We start from the raw sequence: 22,500 nt of genomic DNA on the forward strand, positions 1-22,500 counted from the left end.
CATTTCTGTATTTTTTATATTAAGTATTGATAATATGTTTGATATATCAATTAACAGTGGAGGCTGCATGTTTTTTTTGTTATGTAGTTTACATTTTTCGATGTGTAGCGACTACTGACTAAACCTAATTGTTTTGTATTACAGATTTTGGAAATAATGTCTGAAGGACGCCTGTGCAACTTCACTGATGAAGAAAGCAGGGTTTTAATATCTATCTGGAGTGAAGACAGGATCCAACGAACACTAAATGAGCAGTGGAAAAATCTGTCACTACAGCAGGGGCGTCAGCTGCTTTTTTTTCCCCCTCAAAGTACGCATGTTCAGAGTCTGCTCCTGTGAGAAGTACCCCCTGCTTTTTCAATCAAGTGTAAACACACCAATTGTTTCTATACTTTAGCTGTCTATGGGGTTAATGGACCAGCAACAACAAAAAAAGGTATTATCAGTAATTTGTATTACTGATAATACTCAACATACTCCCCCATATCCACCATTGTAGCTACCCCTTGATACCATCTGTTATGGGAGGGTCTACTTACTCGTCTACCAGGCTAGGTGATGGACCCTCAAACCAATTGAACCCAAAATGCCAGTCACAATTATGATTACTATTATGGACGTTGCATAATCATAAGTAAAAAAAGACTCGCATTTCTGTGTTCTGGGATTTGGTCCTGATCTACTGAGTTGAATATATTGGACTTAAAGATTGGAAGAATAGATTTTCAAATATGTATATCTCTACTACCTTTTAGTAGGAATAAATCTGACTTAACAAGGTAATGCCGCAACATTTTGATCATAACCCATTTTAAAACCAGAAAGCTTTAAATGGGTTGGGAAGAATTTGTGTTGTGTACCTGGAACTGTAGTTAATTGCTGCTAAGCAAAGCAGTTCTGGCTGGTCCACCTACTATAATCAAGGTTTATAATTGGAGTGAAATGCAGCAATTTTACATAAAAATAGCTTCACTGAGTGTTAAAAACACTGGCATTGTATTTTTACTTTAGGTTTTTTTAATTTATTTTTTTATATTCAAATACCAAAATTACCGAAACAAACTAATGATTAAAAACGACATTATTTATGACCAGGACACAGACTTTGAAGAAACCAATTACAGGAGACTTAAAAGAAAAATACAACAATTTAACACCGAAATGCCAGCCACAAATTCTGACTCACTGTTTTAAGAAAAGAACATGTTTAATTTCGGTCCAGTCCAATTTGGAAACAAATGGCATTTTAAAAGTCTGACAAATGTTAGCAATAAAAATACCTGAATTGTTTGAACTTTATGCACTTGCATTAACCTTCAATTGACTTATTTCTTCTTGCAAATAAGCAGCTCTTTGTAAATGTATACAGTATGTGGAAATAGAGGAAAAAAATATGTAATTTGTAGGTGTAGTTATCTTCTGTTCACATGATTTTTTTCTTCCTATTCCTGGCATCCTAATCTTACAAATGTCCTTTTCCCTTAGGTGGTGACCCTGTTTTTGCAGAAAATGGCACATGAATATTGCTAATTGAGAACATTTGCGTCTTTTGTAGTTATTTCATCTAAACAAAACCACATATAAGGCTTACAATCAGCCAGTCTTTAGGAATGTTGGACTGGAAATATATTGGCGCATATGTAAACTGGAATTCTGCTGAAGAGTGGCACAGTTTGGAATGTCTCACTTACTGGGAAGATGTGGAACTTGGATACAGCCGTGTTAAGGAAGAGACATTTCTAGATTGGTTTTGATCCTTTCACTTTTTGAGCATATGTACCAGCATGTTTGTACCCAGGTACATAACCAGACATGTCTACCAATTCTTCTCGGCCTGCTTTTCCTTTCCCTTTTCCAGACTCATCGAACCTTTCTTTATGGGAGCCAGTGAACTTTGACGTGTCTGTCAGCCGTGATACTGTGGGAGAAGCCACGGCTTTCTGTGCAAAGACAAAAAAAGCATAATTCAAAATTATTACTGGAATGTAGTCATTTTTAATCAGACTGTTTTTATGTAACACTATCGCTGGACTCTTGACCGGAGGGTCGTGGGTTCAATCCCAGGTGGGGGACACTGCTGCTGTACCCTTGAGCAAGGTACTTTACCTAGATTGCTCCAGTAAAAAACCCAACTGTATAAATAGGTAATTGTATGTAAAAATAATGTGTAAGAAATAATGTAATTGTATGTAAAAATAATGTGATATCTTGTAACAATCGTAAGTCATGTCTCTGTTGGAACCTTATTAGCAACTGCACTTACAATCTCGCTGAGAGTGTAGATCTCACACTCAGTATGTCAGTGACAAAGTATTCCAAAAATTCTAAGCAGAACAGGCTCTATATAAACAGATTAAATGCGTTAATGCCGGCTTTTTGTCTGTTTTTTATTTAGATGTTATGACTTACAATATGTCTGAAAGTGTTCGGCTACCCACAATCAATTTAAGCATATATTCTCTTCCATTCTTCGTATGACACATATCAAAAAGTGTGCAAGAAATACACTCCACTTGATTAGAAGGAGTCACCGAACACAGAAACATACATTAATAGGAAGACATTGGCTGGTTATAATGACTTTGGGGACCCAGAATGGAAATCTAGAAATAGTACACTGTCTGGAGGGAGTAGTCCAGGGTCTTGGTTAGATTAAACAATATATTATACCAAAATGCATCACTATTCAGCGACAAATCTAATAATCTACATTTACTAAAATAAATACACTTCTGATGGCAGAGAAAAAAAGCTTGATAAAAATAACTCCTAAATTACATCTGCTCTAACCCAAAGATAAGTAGATAAACTTGGTACATGTCTGTAATATTCGAAAATCTTACAGTTGTTGTAAACACCCTTTTTACAGAAATGCATGACAAGATCACAGTACCATTTTTATTATGCATGACATCAAAAGTATGAATGAGAAAATCTTGAATTACTATAAAATGGAAACTAGTGGTTCTAAAAAGCTTGGTCAATAATTTTTCAAGAATATTTCTGTGACTATAGAACGTGCTGTCCTCCATTTTTTCTGTAAACATAGCCAGCCTTTTCAACCCAAACAGAATTGTACATGTTATTACTCTATGTTTTAACAAAGACATTTCAAATTGGCCTTACCACAAGCAAAAGGGTACACTAACCAAAATACTGCTTAATTTGTGTCCAATGACCCTAATATCTGAGTAGTAAGGGGGGACTACACTGGCGGTCTTACCGTCACACCAGATATGATGGGAGATTTTCCTTCAATCAGTTTATAAATCTCCTCAACAGCTTCTTCTCCTGGCTTGTCTTTAAAACGTTTTTTTGCAAGTTCACCAAGAGCTTCCTTAAACTGATCAAATGTGACTGCTCTGCATGGTTTTTTCCTGAAAAACAAGTTAATCATTTTAGATAAGCTTTTTTTTACATTTAACTATTTTTGCAGTTTGCAGTTTATAGTACTTGATGCTTACTGGCCCACCATTCAAAAACACATTGTTGCCATGCATTCCCTGATGCAAAATAATTGTTAGCCATCCTCTTGTTTTACTGTTGGAACAATAACAATTTAAGGTGGGGTTAAAGAGATATATATATATATATATATATATATATATATATATATATATATATATATATATATATATAGTAATAAAAAAGAGGAAGAAACAAAGATAAATGTGTACAACAATATTATTTAAAGTTAGAAGTGCATAGCAACAAAAAAAACAAACATTTGTTACCATGGAGACAAATCACCAAAACAAACATCTATAACGGGTCCAGAGTCTGGTGCTTGCTGTCATAGCAACATGCCAGCATAAACATAACTATTTTGTTTTATCTTTGAAAATGATAATATTTAAGTCAAATGTGTTAGGGTGATAATTCTACCTTTAATGTATACAGTTTTTACTGATGTTATCCTGTTTGTTACCCAAGAATGCCAGTTGAAATAAAATTCATACATCAATTGCTATATCCTTTACAATAAAAAATAATTAACAGTGACGGGTTAGAAATGTCCAATCATAATGTAAAGCCTGGTTTCTATGTTTGGGTTTAAATTCCATCATAATGTACATCTTAACTGCTACATTTTTGTAGAGCACCAGAAACTTAATTTAACATTTACTTTTCAATTGCTAAATATGTTAAAACAGTACACTACAGTAAAACACAAATTAACTTGAAATTAACTTTTTCACTGTTAACTTCAACCCAAAGAATAACAAGTTTAACTTGAAAAAGCCAACGTTCAATAATGTGTATACACAATTAAAGACAATACATACTTTACTTTAGAGAAGACAATGTCAACATCTGTTAAAGTCACATTCTTTCCATCGATGACACAACAGTCTTTGCACAATTTCGACCAGTTTTTTCCATGCAATTCTTTTCCTGATGCTCGGGTGTCTCCATGAACAGCAAACTTCCTGAAAGCTTCTTCAAGTGCGCTCAGTTCATTTGGTGCCGCTCCTTCACTGGTCCCATTGGATTCAGAGGACAGGCGACTGTGTGCTTTATCCTTCGCCTGTTCACTATGTCTCACTGCTGTCTTGTTTGTAAGTTTTGCAGTTTTAGATTTATTGTCAGCCATTGTGCTGCAATGATAAAATTATGCAAAAATGAAAAATATTTAGTATTATGGTGTTATTATATATATATATATATATATATATATATATATATATATATATATATATATATATATATATGCAATCTAATACTATATTTTGTGAGTAGAAATGTAGAATAACATAGTTTGTCGTGGTATGCCACATTAAACAGTATGACAATCGGCTGGCAAAAACCTTGTAAATATACTGTACTTTTGATGACATTTTTCTGTTACAAGCAGCCACGTTGACTAAATTAAAATAATAGCCTATTCGTCAAAACAGGACAATGACACTTTGTTGTTGTATTTACACCAGCTTACAGGGGATCTAGAAAATGTGCAATTATATTCATGTCACGTCTATAAGGCCACAATGAACAATTAATGTAGCAAATTACAGTCAATGTACAGAAGAGTTTCTCAAAATATGCAAAAACATTTATTAATGGGAAATGTATTTTTTGTCTTCAGTTGTCACTCCTCTTTCTAACATGGTAGAACACACACAAATACAATAAAATACTGTTTGTTAGAGCCAATATAGAAGGACATTGCTGCCAAGCAATTTTTCCATGTCTAACTGTGTATTAAAATATAAATTATGCTAGATTGGTCTCAGTGCATTGTATTATATCTCTGCCACGCATGTACAAGTCTGGTATGGGCAACTTTGTTGTGAAATACTGCAGCAAAAGTTAATTTGTTGTAAAGCACTGGCAGGAATGTTAAATCACATATAATTACGGTAAAGCTCATTTGCTGGAATACTAAGTAAGCAAGGTAAATAATGATCTAATCAGAAACAAAAAACAAAGAATCTTACATAACACTGATAATAGGATATTGAACAGGTTATACATTAACAATGAACAAATGTGACATACATGAGCCATTTTAAAGCTGCAATGGTCCCATAATCATGGGGTTCAGTTTTATGTCTTCCATATATGTATACCATATAAATTATTTTTTATATGCTGGGATGAACACAGGATTTTTATGTTCTGATATTCACTCATAATTTAAATATTCTTTCGGATATTTGTTTGTTTTTCAAAAAGTAATAAAAGCCATTGTTCAGAACGCAGGCAGAGACAGCATAGCAGCAGGAGCATGGGGGTATGGCCCCTGTGTGTGTGCCTTTATTTTACAACAAGACCTTACAATATGTAACACGTTAAAATAGAAAACTATCCCAGGAGTAAAGAATAAGTTGTGTAGGACTTACTTTACCCCAGTGAATTAACTACAAAACAAAGGTTGCCAAATAGCAGTTTAAGTTAAACATTGCTTTGTTTATTCCCGAAATAAATAGTTCATAATGTTGACAACACATTTTATTTATTTTCATTCCTTGCCTTTGCTGTTTCTTCACAGTAAACAGTGGTCATCGACACGTTTTCATAAAGTAATAACATGAGGTTTACTTGTGCCTTTTTTGTAGCTGAACAAGCAAACAATTTAACTTTAAACACTTCAAATAAAATAAATGTGGAAATGGCGATATAAAGTGAAGGGGAAAAAAACTCACCGTTTTGGTTCTCGTTTACTACATTCCACATAACAGAAAGTCACAACAAAATATATAAATATAATATATACAGTCTATATAAAAATCACTACACAACATTTTCAGGAAGTTGGGTATTGTTTATTTCAGAATGACATGCTTGCCTTTTTTCTGTCCCATGAGATTCTGACTTGCTCTAAAGCAGTTTTTGTCCCAGATGGCTTGCCATAGAGATCACGAAGAGTCCACACGCATAATCTGGTTTGTTTACTTTTTGCTGTCTAAAACTTTTAAATAGAGGCTCAAGAGCTGCTGTGTTGATTCTGTGTTTTTTTTATATATATTAATTTCACAGATCACATAGAGCTCTTTTTCATTCTGGTGAACATCTGATTTTTGTATCTGAATACATGTCGGAAAATATTTGTTCGAATATTCGGATATTTGTCGCAGCACTAATTTATATATATATATATATATAAACACAGACACAGGGCATGACATTAAGGGCATGAAGGGCAAGGCAATGTTGCCGTTGTTGGGCGTGAAGACTCAGGAGCACCAAGCCAGTTCTTGGGGGCAAAAAGACAAAACATAAATCCAACCCAAAGGCACCAAGGTGATTTCATACTCATTCATAAAAGAACAAAAAAGAAATACAGAGAGCCTATTATGTTGATGAAATTTTAATTCAAACAAACACAAATCAATGTTTTCTGAGTGATTAACACAAAAATAAAATAAAGGTCACTTTGACAACAGGGTTTCCGTGCCTTGCTTTTATGCAGGGGTAATGCACACAGGTGTCTTCACCAAATAATCAATTTCCCCAGTTAACAATTAAACCATTAACCCACAACTAATTATCAAGTTGTAATCAAGGCCATGTGGCTGTGCAAAGGTGGCCATCTTGACTCCAAGCTGTACCTCCGTTCCTGAACCAAGATGGTCACATGACCTTCACACTCAAGAGTCAGTTCCTCTGCCCTGTCACATATCCTCTGCCACAATATATACAAAGTCATACGAGGCACTATATCTTCAAATACCATTCCTGTTACAAAAGATGCTTCTTAAAAAGGTCCAAAGACTATAGATTGGTTTGTGCCTCACGCGGCAGCACCACATTGTTCCAGCTTTCTGGTGTTGCACTTTTGCTACTGCTGAAAGAGAGTTGTGACTTTTGAATAACGTCACAAGCGCTTCTGTGGTCTTTAATGCATTTAACTGTGCTTAAATGTGTTTCTCAATTAAAATTCAAATAATCTGCAAAATGTTTTTTTTAGCTTTTAGGAATTATTGGCCTCACTTGCCTCGGCTGACGAGCCGCCTCTGCATATATCCAAATGTAAGTTTGAAATGCAGACAAAAGGACAGATTCCTTCACATACCTCCAGATTGTTTTATTATACTGTAGCTTGTCCAGAATTCAGTAATTGAATATTAGATATATATACAGTACTGTGCAAAAGTTTTAGGCAGGTGTGAAAAAATGCTGTAAAGTAAGAATGCTTTCAAAAATAGACATGTTAATAGATTATATTTATCAATTAACTAAATGCAAAGTGAGTGAACAGAAGAAGCCAATGTTGCTTTGGCCTTGTGCTTGGGATCATTGTCCTGCTGAAAGGTGAATTTCCTCCCAAGCTTCAGTTTTTAAGTGGACTGAAGCAGGTTCTCTTGCAGTATTTCGCTCCATCCATTCTTCCTTCAATTTTAACAAGATGCCCAGTCCCTGCTGATGAGAAGCACCCCCACAGCTCCCCCTCCTCACTCACAGCACACAAGGCGTCTCCCACACACCACCTCTAATGGAAGTCCTCCGGGTTATTACTGAGTTTAAAAAATTCAAAATCCACTCTTATCCGGCTGACCACCAACACCCTGAACTGCACCACAACATCAGTCAGCCCGGCCCCAGAGATACTGTTCTTTCTGGATTTTAAAATGGCCAATTTTGCCTGACCCATTATAAAATTAATTAAAACACACCTGTTTCTCTTTTTAAACCTGTAGGGAACCCCAAAGATAAAAAGCTCTTTCGTGAACTCCTCGCCTAGGCCCTGCATGAGCTCTTTTAGAAGATGGAAGAGTGGCCCTAGCCTGACACACTCACTATACATGTGAAACACTGTTTCCTCTGCAGAGCAGAAACAGCACTCTGAGCTAATGCTAGCATCAACTCTGTGGAGAAACCTGCCATTGGACACAATACAGTGCAGGATCCTCCACTGCAGGTCCCCCGCTCTCTTGGTGAGGGGCAGTTTATACAGAACCCTCCATACTGGCCTGCACCCCTCCTTTACCTCCAGACATGCCCTCCACCTTGAATCCACCAACCCCCTCAACTGGTGGGAATGTGATGCCTTCACACACATCTGGTAAATCTTCTTAATGTCTGCTGTATGAAGAGTTAGATCTTTAACTGTGTCTAGGTTTAATAGCATTCCCTCGTTACCTACATCCTCCTCTCCTTCACCTACTGCTGGACACACTAGCAGCCCTGGAAAGATGAAGTCTTGTCTCTGCCCTGTGCCGCTGGACATCTTCTCCCTCAAAGCCTCCCTGAACTCGGGGGAAAGAGAACTCCTTAGTTTACTGACCATTTTCTCAGCCAGTCTCTCAGAGTGCCAGCCCAGCTGCTCAGCCAGCTGTGTAGCAGTCAACCAGCAGGAGAGCTCAAAGTTGATCAGGTGTCTCAGCCTGGTCACTCTTGCCCTCACAGAACTGGCACAGAGCGTCATTGACTGAAAAAAAAGTACAGGGAAGAGCGGATTGAAAAATAAGGGCTCCTCCAACAGGGCCCTGCCTGTCAGGGACCCCTCATCTCTTTTTACCCTCACTGCCCTCCAGGCATCTAAAACACTCAAGTAAAAAGAAGAGAGACCTACTTTAGCTAGTCTGGTACTCTCAATTAAAAACAGGTGTTTATCTATCCCCAGTCCCCCTACTCTGCTGAGGAAAAAACAAGCCAGCCTCTTCCAATGAGCCTCCTCCCCAGCATACAGGAGCCTCTGAACCGCCTGCAGTCTGAAGGCTGCCACCCTGCTGGCAATGCTGACCAGCCCCTGCCGCCCTTCATCAGTGGGGAGATACAGCACCGCTGGCCTCAGCCAATGTCTCCTGCTCCAGAAAAACTCCAAAGGTATTCTTTGAATCTCCTGCACCATGCCCCAGGGAGGGTCCAGACACACCAGCCTGTGCCACAGCATGGAGGCCACCAGATTATTGATCACCAGGACCTTTCCCCTAAAGGACAGCTGAGCAAGCAGTCCCCTCCATCTCTGCAGCCGCCCCCTCACCCTGTCCACTAGGCCCTCCCAGTTTTTTTGGATATATATCTCTACTCCAAAAAAACACCCCCAGCACTTTTATACCTGTCCTGTCCCATCTCAGTGTCTCAGGCAGGACGGGGGGGGGGGGGTGCAATCATGCCAAACACGTTCACATCGTCTGCATAAGCGGACACCTTCACTGCGACAGGGGAGGGTGAGGAGGGCACTGCCCAACCAACCAGCCGGCCCCTCAGCAGGTGCAGCAGGGGCTCTATGGCCAGTGAATAAAGCATTCCAGACAGGGAGCAGCCCTGCTTAATACCCCTGCACACTGGGAAGGGCTGACTCAGCCCATTGTTAATCTTTAAAATGCTAAAAACATTCAAATATAAAAGCTGGATGTAAGAAATAAAAACAGGGCCAAACCCGAAGGCTTCCAGGGTTTTAAATAGGTATGTGTGGTCGACCCTGTCAAACGCTTTCTCCTGATCTAAAGAAACCAGCCCCACATTCAAATCACATGTATTAGCCATTGATAAAAAGTCTCGAATTAAAAACAAATTATCAAAAATGGAACATCCCGGTATGCAGTAAGTTTGGTCCATGTGAATTACAGCTCCTATACACATTTTTAGTCTATTGGCCAAACATTTTGAAATTATTTTAAAATCTGAACATAAAAGCAAAACAGGTCTCCAGTTTTTTAGCAAACACAGGTCTCCTTTCTTGGGCAGTAGTGTGATTACTGCCCTCCTGCAGCTGAGGGGCAGTTCTTTATCTCGGAGTCTCTCTCCCAGCACCTGCAAAATGTCCTCACCAATCACAGTGCAGAAAGTTTTAAAAAATTCAGCGGGCAGTCCATCAGTGCCAGGAGCTTTTCCATTTGAAAGCTGTGTAACAGCAGTGGTCAGCTCTTGATATGTTAGCGGCTGATCTAATTGGTGCTGTTCTTCCTCGCTCAGGGTGGGCAAATCCTGGAGCAGCAGGTCCGTATCCTTCTGGTCACATGGCTCTTTGCTGTATAGTTCAGAATAGAATTTTACTGCCTCCCTGCTGATCTCCTCCCGGCTGTACAGCTCCCTGCCGCAAAGCGTCCGGACGCAGTGCATCTGCCGGCTGTCTGCTCTCCTCCTCTCCAAGCCAAAAAAGAAACTGGAGGGGGTGTCCATGTCTTTAAGCTCAATGAAGCGAGAGCGCACCAGCGCCCCCTTCACTCTTTCCTTCAGCAGGCTGCCCAACATGTGTTTCTGCTCTCTCAGGGTTTGCAGGGTCTGCTCCTGGTGGTCTGTGTCCAGGCTGCTCTCTAACTGGAGAATTTTCAACTCCAGCTCTCTCACCGCTGCGTTCAGTGACCCAGTTGAATTGAGTGTGTACTGCTGGCAAAAAAATTTAATCTGCGTTTTGCCAATGTCCCACCACTGCCGCATATTTTTATAAAGTGTTTTTTCTTTTTTCCATATGTTCCAGAAATCATTAAACTGTTTTACAGAAATTGTGTCCTGTAATAACTTTAAATTAAAATGCCAGTAGGAGGTGCTGTGAGAGTCAGTGGTAAGTATTATTGTAACTGACAGGCAGTGGAGGCTACTGGGGATGATGTTGACTTTAATGAATTTATTCAGATGAGTGTGTGATGTGTAGAAGCGGTCTAACCTGGTTCTATATATTTGTTGTAAGCGACAATGAGACCAGGTGTACTGTCTTGCATTAGGATGCAGACACCTCCAGACATCAACCAGGCCACTGAACTGAAAAACTGCAGCTAATTCACTTGAGGATTGGGGATTGGGTTCCTCATTATTTCTATCCATTGTAAAATCAATAGTGCAGTTAAAATCTCCTCCCACCACCACCACATCATCATTATCAATATTTAAAAGAGCTTGCTTTAATTTAGTAAAAATTAAAATGCGTTCCCTTCTTTTATTTGGTGCATAAATATTAATAAAAACAAATACAGTACCACCCAACCTTGCTCTTACTTAGTAACCTCCCTTTTTCAATTTCTTCAATGTCTAAAATTGTTGCTCCAAGGCTGGGCTTAAATAAAATTGCCACTCCCGCACTGGTGCTTGAGCCGTGGCTCAGCACACACGGCCCCCTCCACTCTGCCAGCCACGCCGCCTCATTCTCCCTGTCTGAGTGCGTCTCCTGCAGCAAAGCGACCCCTGCCCGCTTCTGCTCTAAAAACTCACACAGCTGCGCTCTTTTAAAAGACTGTCAGCCATTCATGTTAAAAGAAATAAAAACACACTTTTCCATAGCGGCTAAAAAACATAAAACTAACAGAATAAAACAAGCAACAATAAAAAAATTCTTAAAAGAAGTATCCATTATAAAATTATTGGTTAGCATCATTAGCAATCTTTATCTTAATTATTTATACATATTTTTTAAGACGGTACCTTTTTCTCTGGTCAAACTCCTCTAATGTTGCCTTTCGTGTGACGATGTGTGCCGAGTGGAGGAATAATCTCAAATCGGGGAAGAAGTTTTCAATTTCAACCCCCCTTTTCCCTTCTGTACTTTCCATAAACAGTTTAAATTCATCTAGGGTATAAAGTTTTTTCCCCCTGTTAACGGGTTGGCTATCGGGGATGTCAGAGATAAGCGAGGAGTCAGAGAGCTCCCCCTCCATTTCCTCTGCTCCGTCCTCGCTGTCTGCTCCGCCGTCCACAGCTGCCAGCTCCTCCGCGGCTCTCTCCACCTCTACAGTGCTGCTCTCCTCTCCTCCTCCCAGCACAGCCACAGCCGTCACCGCTGCCTCTGCCTCCGCTTGCTGGGGTTCAGAGAGAGAAGAGCGCTGCACAGCGCCGGGTTGTAAGCCTGTCGCCGTGCCGCTCCCCTCTCCCTCCATGTCAGGAGGGGCAGACCCCCCTGCCTGAGACTGCAGGCTCCCCTCCAGCACAGGCTCGGGGCTCTGCTCCGTTCCCCGCTCGCTATTAGGCAGATCTGCAGCGTCTTTGTTTTTTTTTGTTTTTTTTAGCTACCATCACAAAACCCTCATCATTTTCAGTAGTTTCATTTTGTGACGGACCGTGGCTGAGTCTCTTCAGCCTCGGCAGTGGTGTGGGCGGCTTCATCCCGTTTGGCAGCTCCCTGGTCTCTGCAGACTCCGGCTGCTGCTGCGATGGGGGAGCAGCCTCATCCTCCCGCTCACCCCCAACATCCCCAGCCTCCTCCCTGCCATCAGCCCCCTGCTCCTGCCTTTCCTCATTTCTGTTTTTTCTTGGGCAGGCTCTCCTCTGGTGTCCCTGTTCCCCACAGTTAAAGCACCGCATTGTGTCCGAGCTGACAAACACTGCACAGCCCGTCCCTTCCACACTGATGCTCCAAGCAACATCAATCACCTCCCCCGGGTTATTCAGCAGTAAAAACGCCTGTCTCCGAAAAGACAGGACATGCTTAACATTTGTATTTTTGCACCCTAATGGTATATTTTTAATTGGGGACACCAGTTTGCCATATCGGGCAAGTTCATTTTCCAAGGTCTCATTTTTTAAAAACGGCGGCACGTTAGACATGATTACCTTGGTAACAGGGGTTACTAAGGGGGATACTTGGATAAAATCCCCTTTGACCGAAAAACCTTCCTCCACTAGTTGATTGAACAGCGATACCTCTTTTAAAAATTCGACAAACCTTTTATTCATACGGGATGCCGACACTATATTGTCACACCCGACCACCTCTCCCACTGCCAGCAGGCACTCCTCCACCGACACGCCGGCAACCCCGTGTCGGCGGCTGAGAGCCCCCAGCCCTCCAGAGTGAGATCCCATAACGGGACCTACACACACAACACACACACACTACTCTGTAAAACAAACGACGAAACAAAAATATATAAACAAACTAAACAATTAACAAATATAGATATTTGCAAGAAAATAGTAGCGAAAACACTCTCCTACTGCACCAGCGTTCAAACGCTACCGCCTCTTGGCAAGCTCCTCCCACAATCCCACAATCCTCCGCGAGAGAGAGAGAGAAACAGAGCTCACCAGGGTGCCTCCATATACTGTAACCCTTTCATTCTGATGATTTAACTTGTGCTAAATAATGTCATTTTTATGGGCTCTTCCATAGGCTTATGCATTAAGCATTACAGCAAAATAGAACTATTTTTTTTTCTTTTTAAATGGTGTAAGATTTGGGGCAAGACTAGTTGCTCAGAGCCATAGTAGAAATGAACCACACAGACATGAACATGTCATTTCCAGTATTTATTATTACAGCTTTTATCATCAAATGCATACACATACTATTTCTATGGGAACGCAGTCAATGAACACTTATATTTTATTATGATATATTGCAGAAAGTAGTTTCAATTACTTTAAAAATGTTAACTGCCTCTTAAAAGCATCATAATATACTCCTACATTTCCTTTCAAGCAATGTTCTGCATATTTTAACCAAACAATTAACCCCGATACAGTATCTCCCACATTTCTCAAACACACAGATGATTTCTATCACTATTTAAAGAAATGAATTTAACCATAGGCTTCTGAAGATGTTTCAGCCATCACAGAGAAACCACATTCACATCAAAATGCCACACTGAGTTTCTACCATGTTGTATTCTTAGTATCAGTACAGCTGACATCACTTGCTTTAAAAAAAAAAAAAAACATACAGGCTTAAAATGTCAATGAGAATAGTAAATGATTTGGAGCATGTTAGACAGGCATGTTAGAAATGAACTATCAGACCAGCTCGGCTTCTTTTCCTGGGCAGGTTTTTCACCGTCCTGTCTGAACGCTCTTCGACCTGAGCTGGATTGTTTCTATAATCGATCAGAGCCCGGGTCATTTGCAATCGATCCTATGTGACTACCTACTAGGTCAGTCAGTGTCACCATTTAACATGCAGTGAAATCAGTACCTTAAAAGGGCAGCAGTGTGGAGTAGTGGTTAGGGCTCTGGACTCTTGACCGGAGGGTTGTGGGTTCAATCCCAGGTGGGGGACACTGCTGTTGTACCCTTGAGCAAGGTACTTTACCTAATTGCTCCAGTAAAAACCCAACTGTATAAATGGGTAATTGTATGTAAAAATAATGTGATATCTTGTAACAATTGTAAGTCGCCCTGGATAAGGGTGTCTGCTAAGAAATAAATAATAATAATAAATGGTCTCAGAAATAACAATGTTTTTTTAATACTCTGTGACAGAGATCAAATGATTCTTGGTGTTAGAACTTCCCGACCTGTGAGGGCGCTGTGTAAAGGGAACAGAGTACCCTGGACTGGATGGCCCGACAATTCATTCCCAGGGTCCGGCGAAAGTCGGCCATCTAGAAAGGGGGCGGAGCTACAGTACACAAAGTCATTGACCCGGAAGGGAAACGATGTGGCATCCGCGCACTGGAGGAGCGGTTGCACTTGTTTACCAAGGGGTCGTGGTTGACGGTATATAAGGGGACGTAACAAGGTGATCTGTTCCTTTATTTATGGTTACGCTGAAACCGGAAGGACCTGTGTATTGTTATAGAGAATCATGAGTGTTTTGTTTGTTTTGTCTGTCTGTCTAATAGTCTGTTATTGTTCATTGTTCAACTTGACTAGGCGGCTAATATGATCCAGAGCTGTCGCCCACAGCCAGCACTAAACCCGGACAACACTGTACTCCTTGTTCACCGTTGTTGCATGTAATAAATTGTACTTCACCACAAGCACTACAGCACTCACTTTGGACTTGTGACCGTGTTTTGTGTCTAATTGTGTTTAGTACTGTGTTTATTATTTACAGGATTGCAACCCTTTATCATTACTGTGCAATACACATTGCGGTGTATTGCAAGCTCTTTATTATTTGCTGCGTGGTCATCAGAGTATTGGATTATAAATAAAACAAACCATTTCACCCGTACTTTGTTGTCTGTTTGTATCATTGGATTACTGCACCCGCACTTCACCTGCACACTAATTACCACTTTGCCACATACTCCCACAAAGAAAGATAGAGAATAATAGAATATAGTTGTACTGTACATCGAGCGTGAAAAGAATATCTCTATTAGGTCTTTATCATCCAGAAACCAAAAAGGCACATGACCAAAATATGGCAGCCATTTTAGGTCACTGCACAAACTGAATGGTACTGTTAGATTTTGCCAGTCCTAATAAAGACTGTGCCAAAGGTGACAGTAATATATATGCAGTTCTGATTATCAATGCTCAATCAAACCAATATATTAGTGCTGCAAAATATTTTGTCTAAACCTTCAAGAATTAGTGCAATATTTATTTATTTTATCTGTTTTTCTTATGTTTTTTGGGCTCCCCTAAATGCCTGAATTGTACTGTAGGTACATACCCCATGTATAAATAAATGTAATCACAGAAAAAAAAAACAGTAAGACATCCCCCTTGTACCTACAATTAGAGAGGCTGTGCAATGTTATTAGGTGTGTTTACACTGGCACAAATATTCCGGATCGAGAGGATAATCATTTTTTGCTAGTGTAAACGCTACTCAGCACATTCCGGAATCTGTCCTCTTATCCTCTCAAATGATGAGCTCCTACTCCTGACTGAAAGGACGTGAGGCCGGATTCCAGTCACCTTTTTCAGTATAAACGCGCTGAGGATGCATTCTGGAAAGATTGCAAAACTCTAACTCCAACTCGCAGCATCTAAAAAGTGTAATGCATTTCTGATTTTTTTAAATTAAGTATTGATAATATGTTTGATATATCAATTAACAGTGGTGGCTGCATGTTTTTTTGTTATGTAGTTTACATTTTTCAATGTGTAGCGACTACTGACTAAACCTAATTGTTTTGTATTACAGATTTCGGAAATAATGTCTGAAGGACGCTTGTGCAACTTCACCGATGAAGAAAGCAGGGTTTTAATATCTATCTGGAGTGAAGACAGGATCCAATGAGCACTAAATGGACAGTGGAAAAATCTGTCACTACATCAGGGGCGTCAGCTGCTTTTTTTTTTTTTCCCCTCAAAGTACGCATGTTCAGAGTCTGCTCCTGTGAGAAGTACCCCCGCTGTTTCAAGCAAGTGTAAACGCACCATTCCGGTACAGACTGTCCCAGAATCTTATCGGAAAGATTCCGGAACGCTAGTGTAAACACACCTATTGATTCATGGATGATATTATGCACAAAGTATAATACAGTGATTAAAACAGACCAAATGTATTTTATTATATGCAAAAAAAAAAAAAAAATGCACGCCCCTCAATACATGTCAAGAAATGTTTGTTTGAATATTCAGATATTTGTCCCAGCACTAAAATATAACACAAACACAAAAGCCTGCAAATAGCTGCAATAGACTGTATTGCATATATAAAATGAAATATTTGAATATTTCATTGCCAGTTCCAAAAAGTAAAAAAAAAATATTATCAATTTTATCCACCCATGAAGAAACTTTCCCTAAATGAATAATACAAAACCTAAACTGCATGAAAAATGAAAAATAAATAGAATGCACATTCCATCGCAACAATACCCCAGAGATTTATGGACAACTAAAGCAAATATGACATTACTGTACTGTGATTCCTTCAGTGTCTTGGTATTCCTTTATTGCTTGTCTTAATACCTGAAAATTAAACTTGCACTATGACCAAACTTCAGTCATTTATACAACATTTAAGAAATGTTTGGCATGATTATTAAATCAATGGAAACATCTGTGTTAATTCTAAAATGTATTTACCTTATCCAACTCCACCAGCCACAATGTGCAATACTGTTATATAGCTGAAATTTCATTTAATAACTAATAACTTTCTTTGAAAAATCTAAAAGACAGTACATCTTTTCAGGATTAGCATTTTGGTCCTAAATTAAGGATGTCCCCATTTGTCTTTACAATGTGCACATGTTTAAAATAGCATATCCTTGGCCATTTCCTGTTTTTACTGTCTTTATCTTCATTTCATTATTAATTTATGTTTTCCTTCTTGAGCTTCAAAGCGTTATTTATAATAAAATATGTATTTATATTAGTTTATTTTATCATGCTTTACCATTCTTCTGTGTTTTATGCTTGTTTTTTGCTTTACTACAGTCTTCTTTACAAGGCCACTTAAGAACTGGTAGATTAAAAATGATCTTTTGCACTTGCTTGCCCTATAACATTAGCTAGTCACTTCTTGCTTCTTAATACTGAAAGAATAATGCATATAAAATTGTTCTATGTACAAGTACTACAGTAAGCTTATACTAAACTTGCTTTAACCCACACTCTAAATCAGTGATTACTTGTACAAGCAAATATATTGTCTATTTCTTCCCCTATGAATGATGCAATTGAACATCTACACTTTGGGTGACATCTCTTAGGAACACCAGTTGCAAGCCAAGTTCCAAAAGATATGACAACAGTCCCCTGCACACTGCTTCCTCACAGTGATCTGACATACACTATGTAATGGTCAACTAAACACTAACTTATTTATCCATTAGACCTGCTCTAATTTGGTTCTACAATTGGGTGATACTGCTCGAAGTCTACTGTCCCTTGGCTTTTTCTCAAACTCAAGCAACTATCTCCAGTATTTTTTTGTTTTTGTTTGTTGCATTATTGTGACCATGGTAGAGTGCTAATTATTATTATTCTAAAATGTGGTTCTTTTTAATTAAACCATGGTGGCAAAATGACTGGTTCCCATCACGATGCACCTGTAGGAATTACGTTTTCACATGCCCACATGTTTTTGGACATTTTAATAAGCCTCATATGAATCATAAAGTTTTCGGCATTACCTTACCATTAAAGACAACCACCAGTGCCATTTTGGCTGATTTAAAGGTTCATTTATTTTGGGTGTGAGATTAAGAAGCATACAGCAAGTCAGTGACTGTTGTGGTACTGTTATCAAGAGGGTGTGAACACTTTGTCAGGGAGGATAAGTTCACACCCTCAATACTTGTAGAAAAACCTTGGGTGTCTTTTACAGTCTGTTTTATATCAAAACTTTTCCAGGAGCATGGTTCAATTATGACACAACTGTAAACTGTAAACTACTCTATAATGTATGTATATATAACTCTAGTTATATATACATACATTATATACATACATTATATATATATATATATATATATATATATATATATATATATATATATATATATATACACACACACACACACACATTATTCAAATATCTATAGTAATCAAGTAGTAACCTGTGGTGCTGCTGATAATCTCACTGTGTATACCTTGCTTCAATTATTGGAAATTTAAAGCAAGTTGAAACAAAGATCATCACGCCCATGACTGGCAAGCCAAAATGCATGCAGATATGTAGGCTTTTTTTAAAATTATTATTACGAGGTCACCTCCTGGTAAGGAGATTGTAAAAATTGGGTAGACAAAACTGAAGAAAAAAGCGTGAAATCCTGAAAAGGATGTTTCGATGCGCTCCTTCACTCCGGCACAAAAACAGTTTTCATCCGCCGACATTCACCATGAGACCATAGGCCCACATGGAATTCTATTAAAAAAACACTTCGCTGCAGATAGGACCCGGTCAATTATTCTTCTAAGCAATTACTTTTTTTGTTACAAGACAACTCCAAAGAATAACACAGCAGCCCTCATAACTATAAGGCGAGTACGTCAGCATCTATAAAAATGGCTATTTTATTCTAGGGGAATTCATCCATCATTTCATACCATCCCAATGGGAGACACTAGACAGGCATTTGAAACCCATGTTAACCAAGAACCTGCATCTGGACTGGGCTGTTTCCATCACCCTGGCACAGCTTCAACAAGTGCACAACATAGGCGTATTCATCTTTGTTTTAAAGACTGACGAAACACCCAATACAATGTATATCAGTACTGGAAGCACACATGACATCATCCTTTATCAAGCATTCCATCTCTGGCATTGTAAAACCTTAAATACGTAAAAGTAAAAAAAAAAAAAAAAAAAAAAATGTAATGCTGTACTAACAAAAGACAGGGGTCAAAGTCTGGCACTGTATACTGAGTGTTATCACAGATTAATCAAATGTTTATCTGAACCAGCTCCAGATGGAATTGTGTATTAGTCTAGGTGAGAAATCCCTTCTATGCTGAGTCCTGATTAGCACAAGCAATGTTATGAGCAGGAGAGATAAACAAGATTTTAAAAATACATATTCCAGCTCAAAGATGGTAAACTATTCATCATGTAAACAAGGAAACTGATTTTGCCATGCCTGATCAAAATCTGTAAAGATGCCAATTAAACCTGAAGTTTAAACACATATCGTTTGGGTTTGAGGGTCAACACATTAGCTATTAGTATATTGAGCCTGCCTTCATTAAGCTGCAATTTAATGTGAAAGTCACTTGCAGTGCCACAGTGATTACAGAATTGACAAAGCTGTTTCTTCTCAAGGAAAACATGCAGTTCTCTGCCAGGTTAAGGGTGCCAAAATAGCTTGAGTGCATAGCAATCGCTTTTATAGTGTGTTCAGAATAAATGATGCCACACTTGCAGGTGCAGAGAAAGGCAGCGTCAATGGGGCATTTCCATTTTAAAGCAGTAAGAGGGGTTTCTGCCTTTGAGAGTCAACTGTTCACATGCTTTGAATTAATTTGTAATTGCTGTTTAGTAAGCTGAAAACAAATCATGTTCTTCAGATTGATTAACCTTTGATAATGCCACATGTGAATGCTTTTTTTTTTTTAAAAAGTTCTCCTTGTAAGATGAACTGTACAGGCCCAATGTTCTGTGAATGTTTTGGTTCAATAATGGGTAAACAGATTATACAACTAAATACTGATGTCATATGTATATTTTTAAAATATAAAATTAACCTAAATTGCTGAAAAATGTGCATATTTAATGTTAATTTTTGACACATTTTTCAGATGTACATGACAAAGCAAACTGCTTTATCATGCACATGAATTCTATAACTTTTCTTACCAGTATTTATTTTCCCCATAATCTTTGACAAGTTAATAGATCTGCAATAACCTGAAAAGTGTAAATTCAGAACTGCAAAACAGTGCCAGAATATATTACTGACAGCACTGTCCAGTATAGTCATAAAAAAACATAACATTTATAGGTCTCCGTCATGCAATTCATATTTTACTTTTCTTTTTAATACTTGTAATCTATAAATAGGAAAGGGTTCCCTATTTGATCAAATTCCTTTAATTCCCCAATTTGCTTGTTAAGCTTCCTTTCAGGATGCGCAATCTGCCTAAGGAGGCACGAACCTGCTTCAGTGAACACTACAATGGAATTTATAAAGGAAAACATGAATACACGTAAAGGATCTTGGTTACATAATCTACCCATTAGCACGGATGCTTCTTTTCTTGCACGCGAATGATGATTTGCACGTGACCTTCTTTATTGTCTTTTAAACACATTCCCTGCTGCCACTCCGTACACAATAATGAGGTTTGGTTCCAATCTTTATTTATTGATTTGACTTGATTAAAATAGATGTATTACACAATGTGCATCTCAAAATGAGACTGGCAAAACCGAAACTAAACTAAAAAAAAAATCCCATTACATGCATGAACTCTCAATGTCGTATTTTATAATTACAAAGTAACTGTAAACAACGACTGCAGCCCAAATATACAGCGATAAATAGCATTGTATAAAATGTTTAAATAGTATAGGTACTGGTATCAGAAAGAAAAAAAAAAGAAAAAAACGCCAAGCAACAGAAAGGTCGAACAAGAAGTAGCGTTACAATATTACAAAACTAGTTATGCAAGATAAAGTGCAATACACAATGAATAATAGTAACATTTAAAAAAGGCATTCACCTCATTATTGGCGACTACCTCCTGCGTCAGAATCCTGTGAAGCGCTGGTGCAACACAAACTGAAGTACAATGATATTGCTTTCACAACTGTATTCCACTTGGACCCAGTCCCCTGCTTACTCCTTGATTGGCTAGTTGCAAATCTTTGACAACTTTCCAATGTTCTTTACTCACCGATTGGCTGTATCGTTGTCACTCGGGTGAGTTACAGCAGATGCTACAATAGGTGATGTAACATATTTCAACATGGATATATTTCGTTTTTAACCTTAAAAGGTTAGATGTTGAGTTACTTTTTTTGAATTCTCACGCATATAACATGAAAAATGCACGCTGTCACACAAATGTATGTACCAAGTGACACGATGAGCGGAATGAATTTCCCTATAGCCACCTTGCTCTAGCACTGTAAGTGTAACTGGGACAGTACGGAGTTTCGTTTTCTGTTTTCTCAAGCATGGTTATTTCATGTTTTCAGTTTTGAACAGTTCAGAAAAAAAACATAATTTAACTAATTTAAAACACAAGCTATTCTCTGACTGTAAAAAAGGCTAACATGATGAAGCAACTGAGTGTCTAAAGTACTGCGCTGGAAGCCAGACCAACGCATATGTCTGAGAAGTGTTAATATCGAAGCACTGGCTGTCACTGACAGAAATCGTAGGTACAGCTTTTGCGTTTGTAAACACACACAATGCCACACAAAACAGATTTTTACATCAGTTACTGTAATTAAATGCTACACTCCATCTACCCTATCGCTAACATAAGAAAGAGGGATAGATAATACATTTCAAAGTGCAACACGTTCCTATTTCTTTTTAGAGATTAAAAATGTGACAGCACATAACACAAGTCTAACAGGAAATACATTTTAAACTATAGATTCAAATTTTTCTCACTCTGGATCTGAAGTCACTAGTATCCGGGAGCAAGGAATTCAAAGAAGCAGGAGTCCTGTGGTAAGACAGTGGAATTTTGCCATAATTAGACATGGTGTTGGGCGTATGTTTTAATCTCAGAAAGCAATGCCCCATCATATCAGACACCAATATAATTCTGTTTAATTAAGAAACAAACTCATTATAGATTACAAAACTTTTTTTCCTATTAATTGTTATTTATTTAAATTACTTTTAGATTACAACTACACTGTTATGTATCCAGAAATAAATTGTAAATTATCCAAATTGAAACGATTAATTCTGAGGCCTTTACAGTGTTAAAATTTAGTTCCTCTGTATTTTTTCTATATTTTTGGCGAGTTTGTTAATCTCTGGGTCGTGTGCTCTATCAAGCTTTAAATTAGCCAAGGTGGATGATGACATC

The 22,500-nt window shown here is 38.4% G+C and overlaps 1 protein-coding gene across 1 annotated transcript; it reads right to left on the reverse strand.

Annotated features, from left to right (window-relative positions):
• Positions 1-69: 69 nt before the first annotated feature.
• On the reverse strand, positions 70-21,280 carry LOC117394435 (tubulin polymerization-promoting protein-like). The gene is made up of 4 exons (XM_033992713.3): positions 21,172-21,280; positions 4,287-4,598; positions 3,224-3,377; positions 70-1,940 (listed from the first exon to the last, which is right to left on the reverse strand). Exons 1-4 carry the CDS (start codon positions 21,174-21,176, stop codon positions 1,740-1,742), a joined length of 672 nt encoding a protein of 223 aa, XP_033848604.1. The 5' UTR covers positions 21,177-21,280; the 3' UTR covers positions 70-1,739.
• Between the last annotated feature and the right edge of the window lie 1,220 nt (positions 21,281-22,500).

Source organism: Acipenser ruthenus, chromosome 3, assembly GCF_902713425.1.
Source record: "Acipenser ruthenus chromosome 3, fAciRut3.2 maternal haplotype, whole genome shotgun sequence".
NCBI classification, from domain to species: Eukaryota; Metazoa; Chordata; class Actinopteri; order Acipenseriformes; family Acipenseridae; genus Acipenser; species Acipenser ruthenus.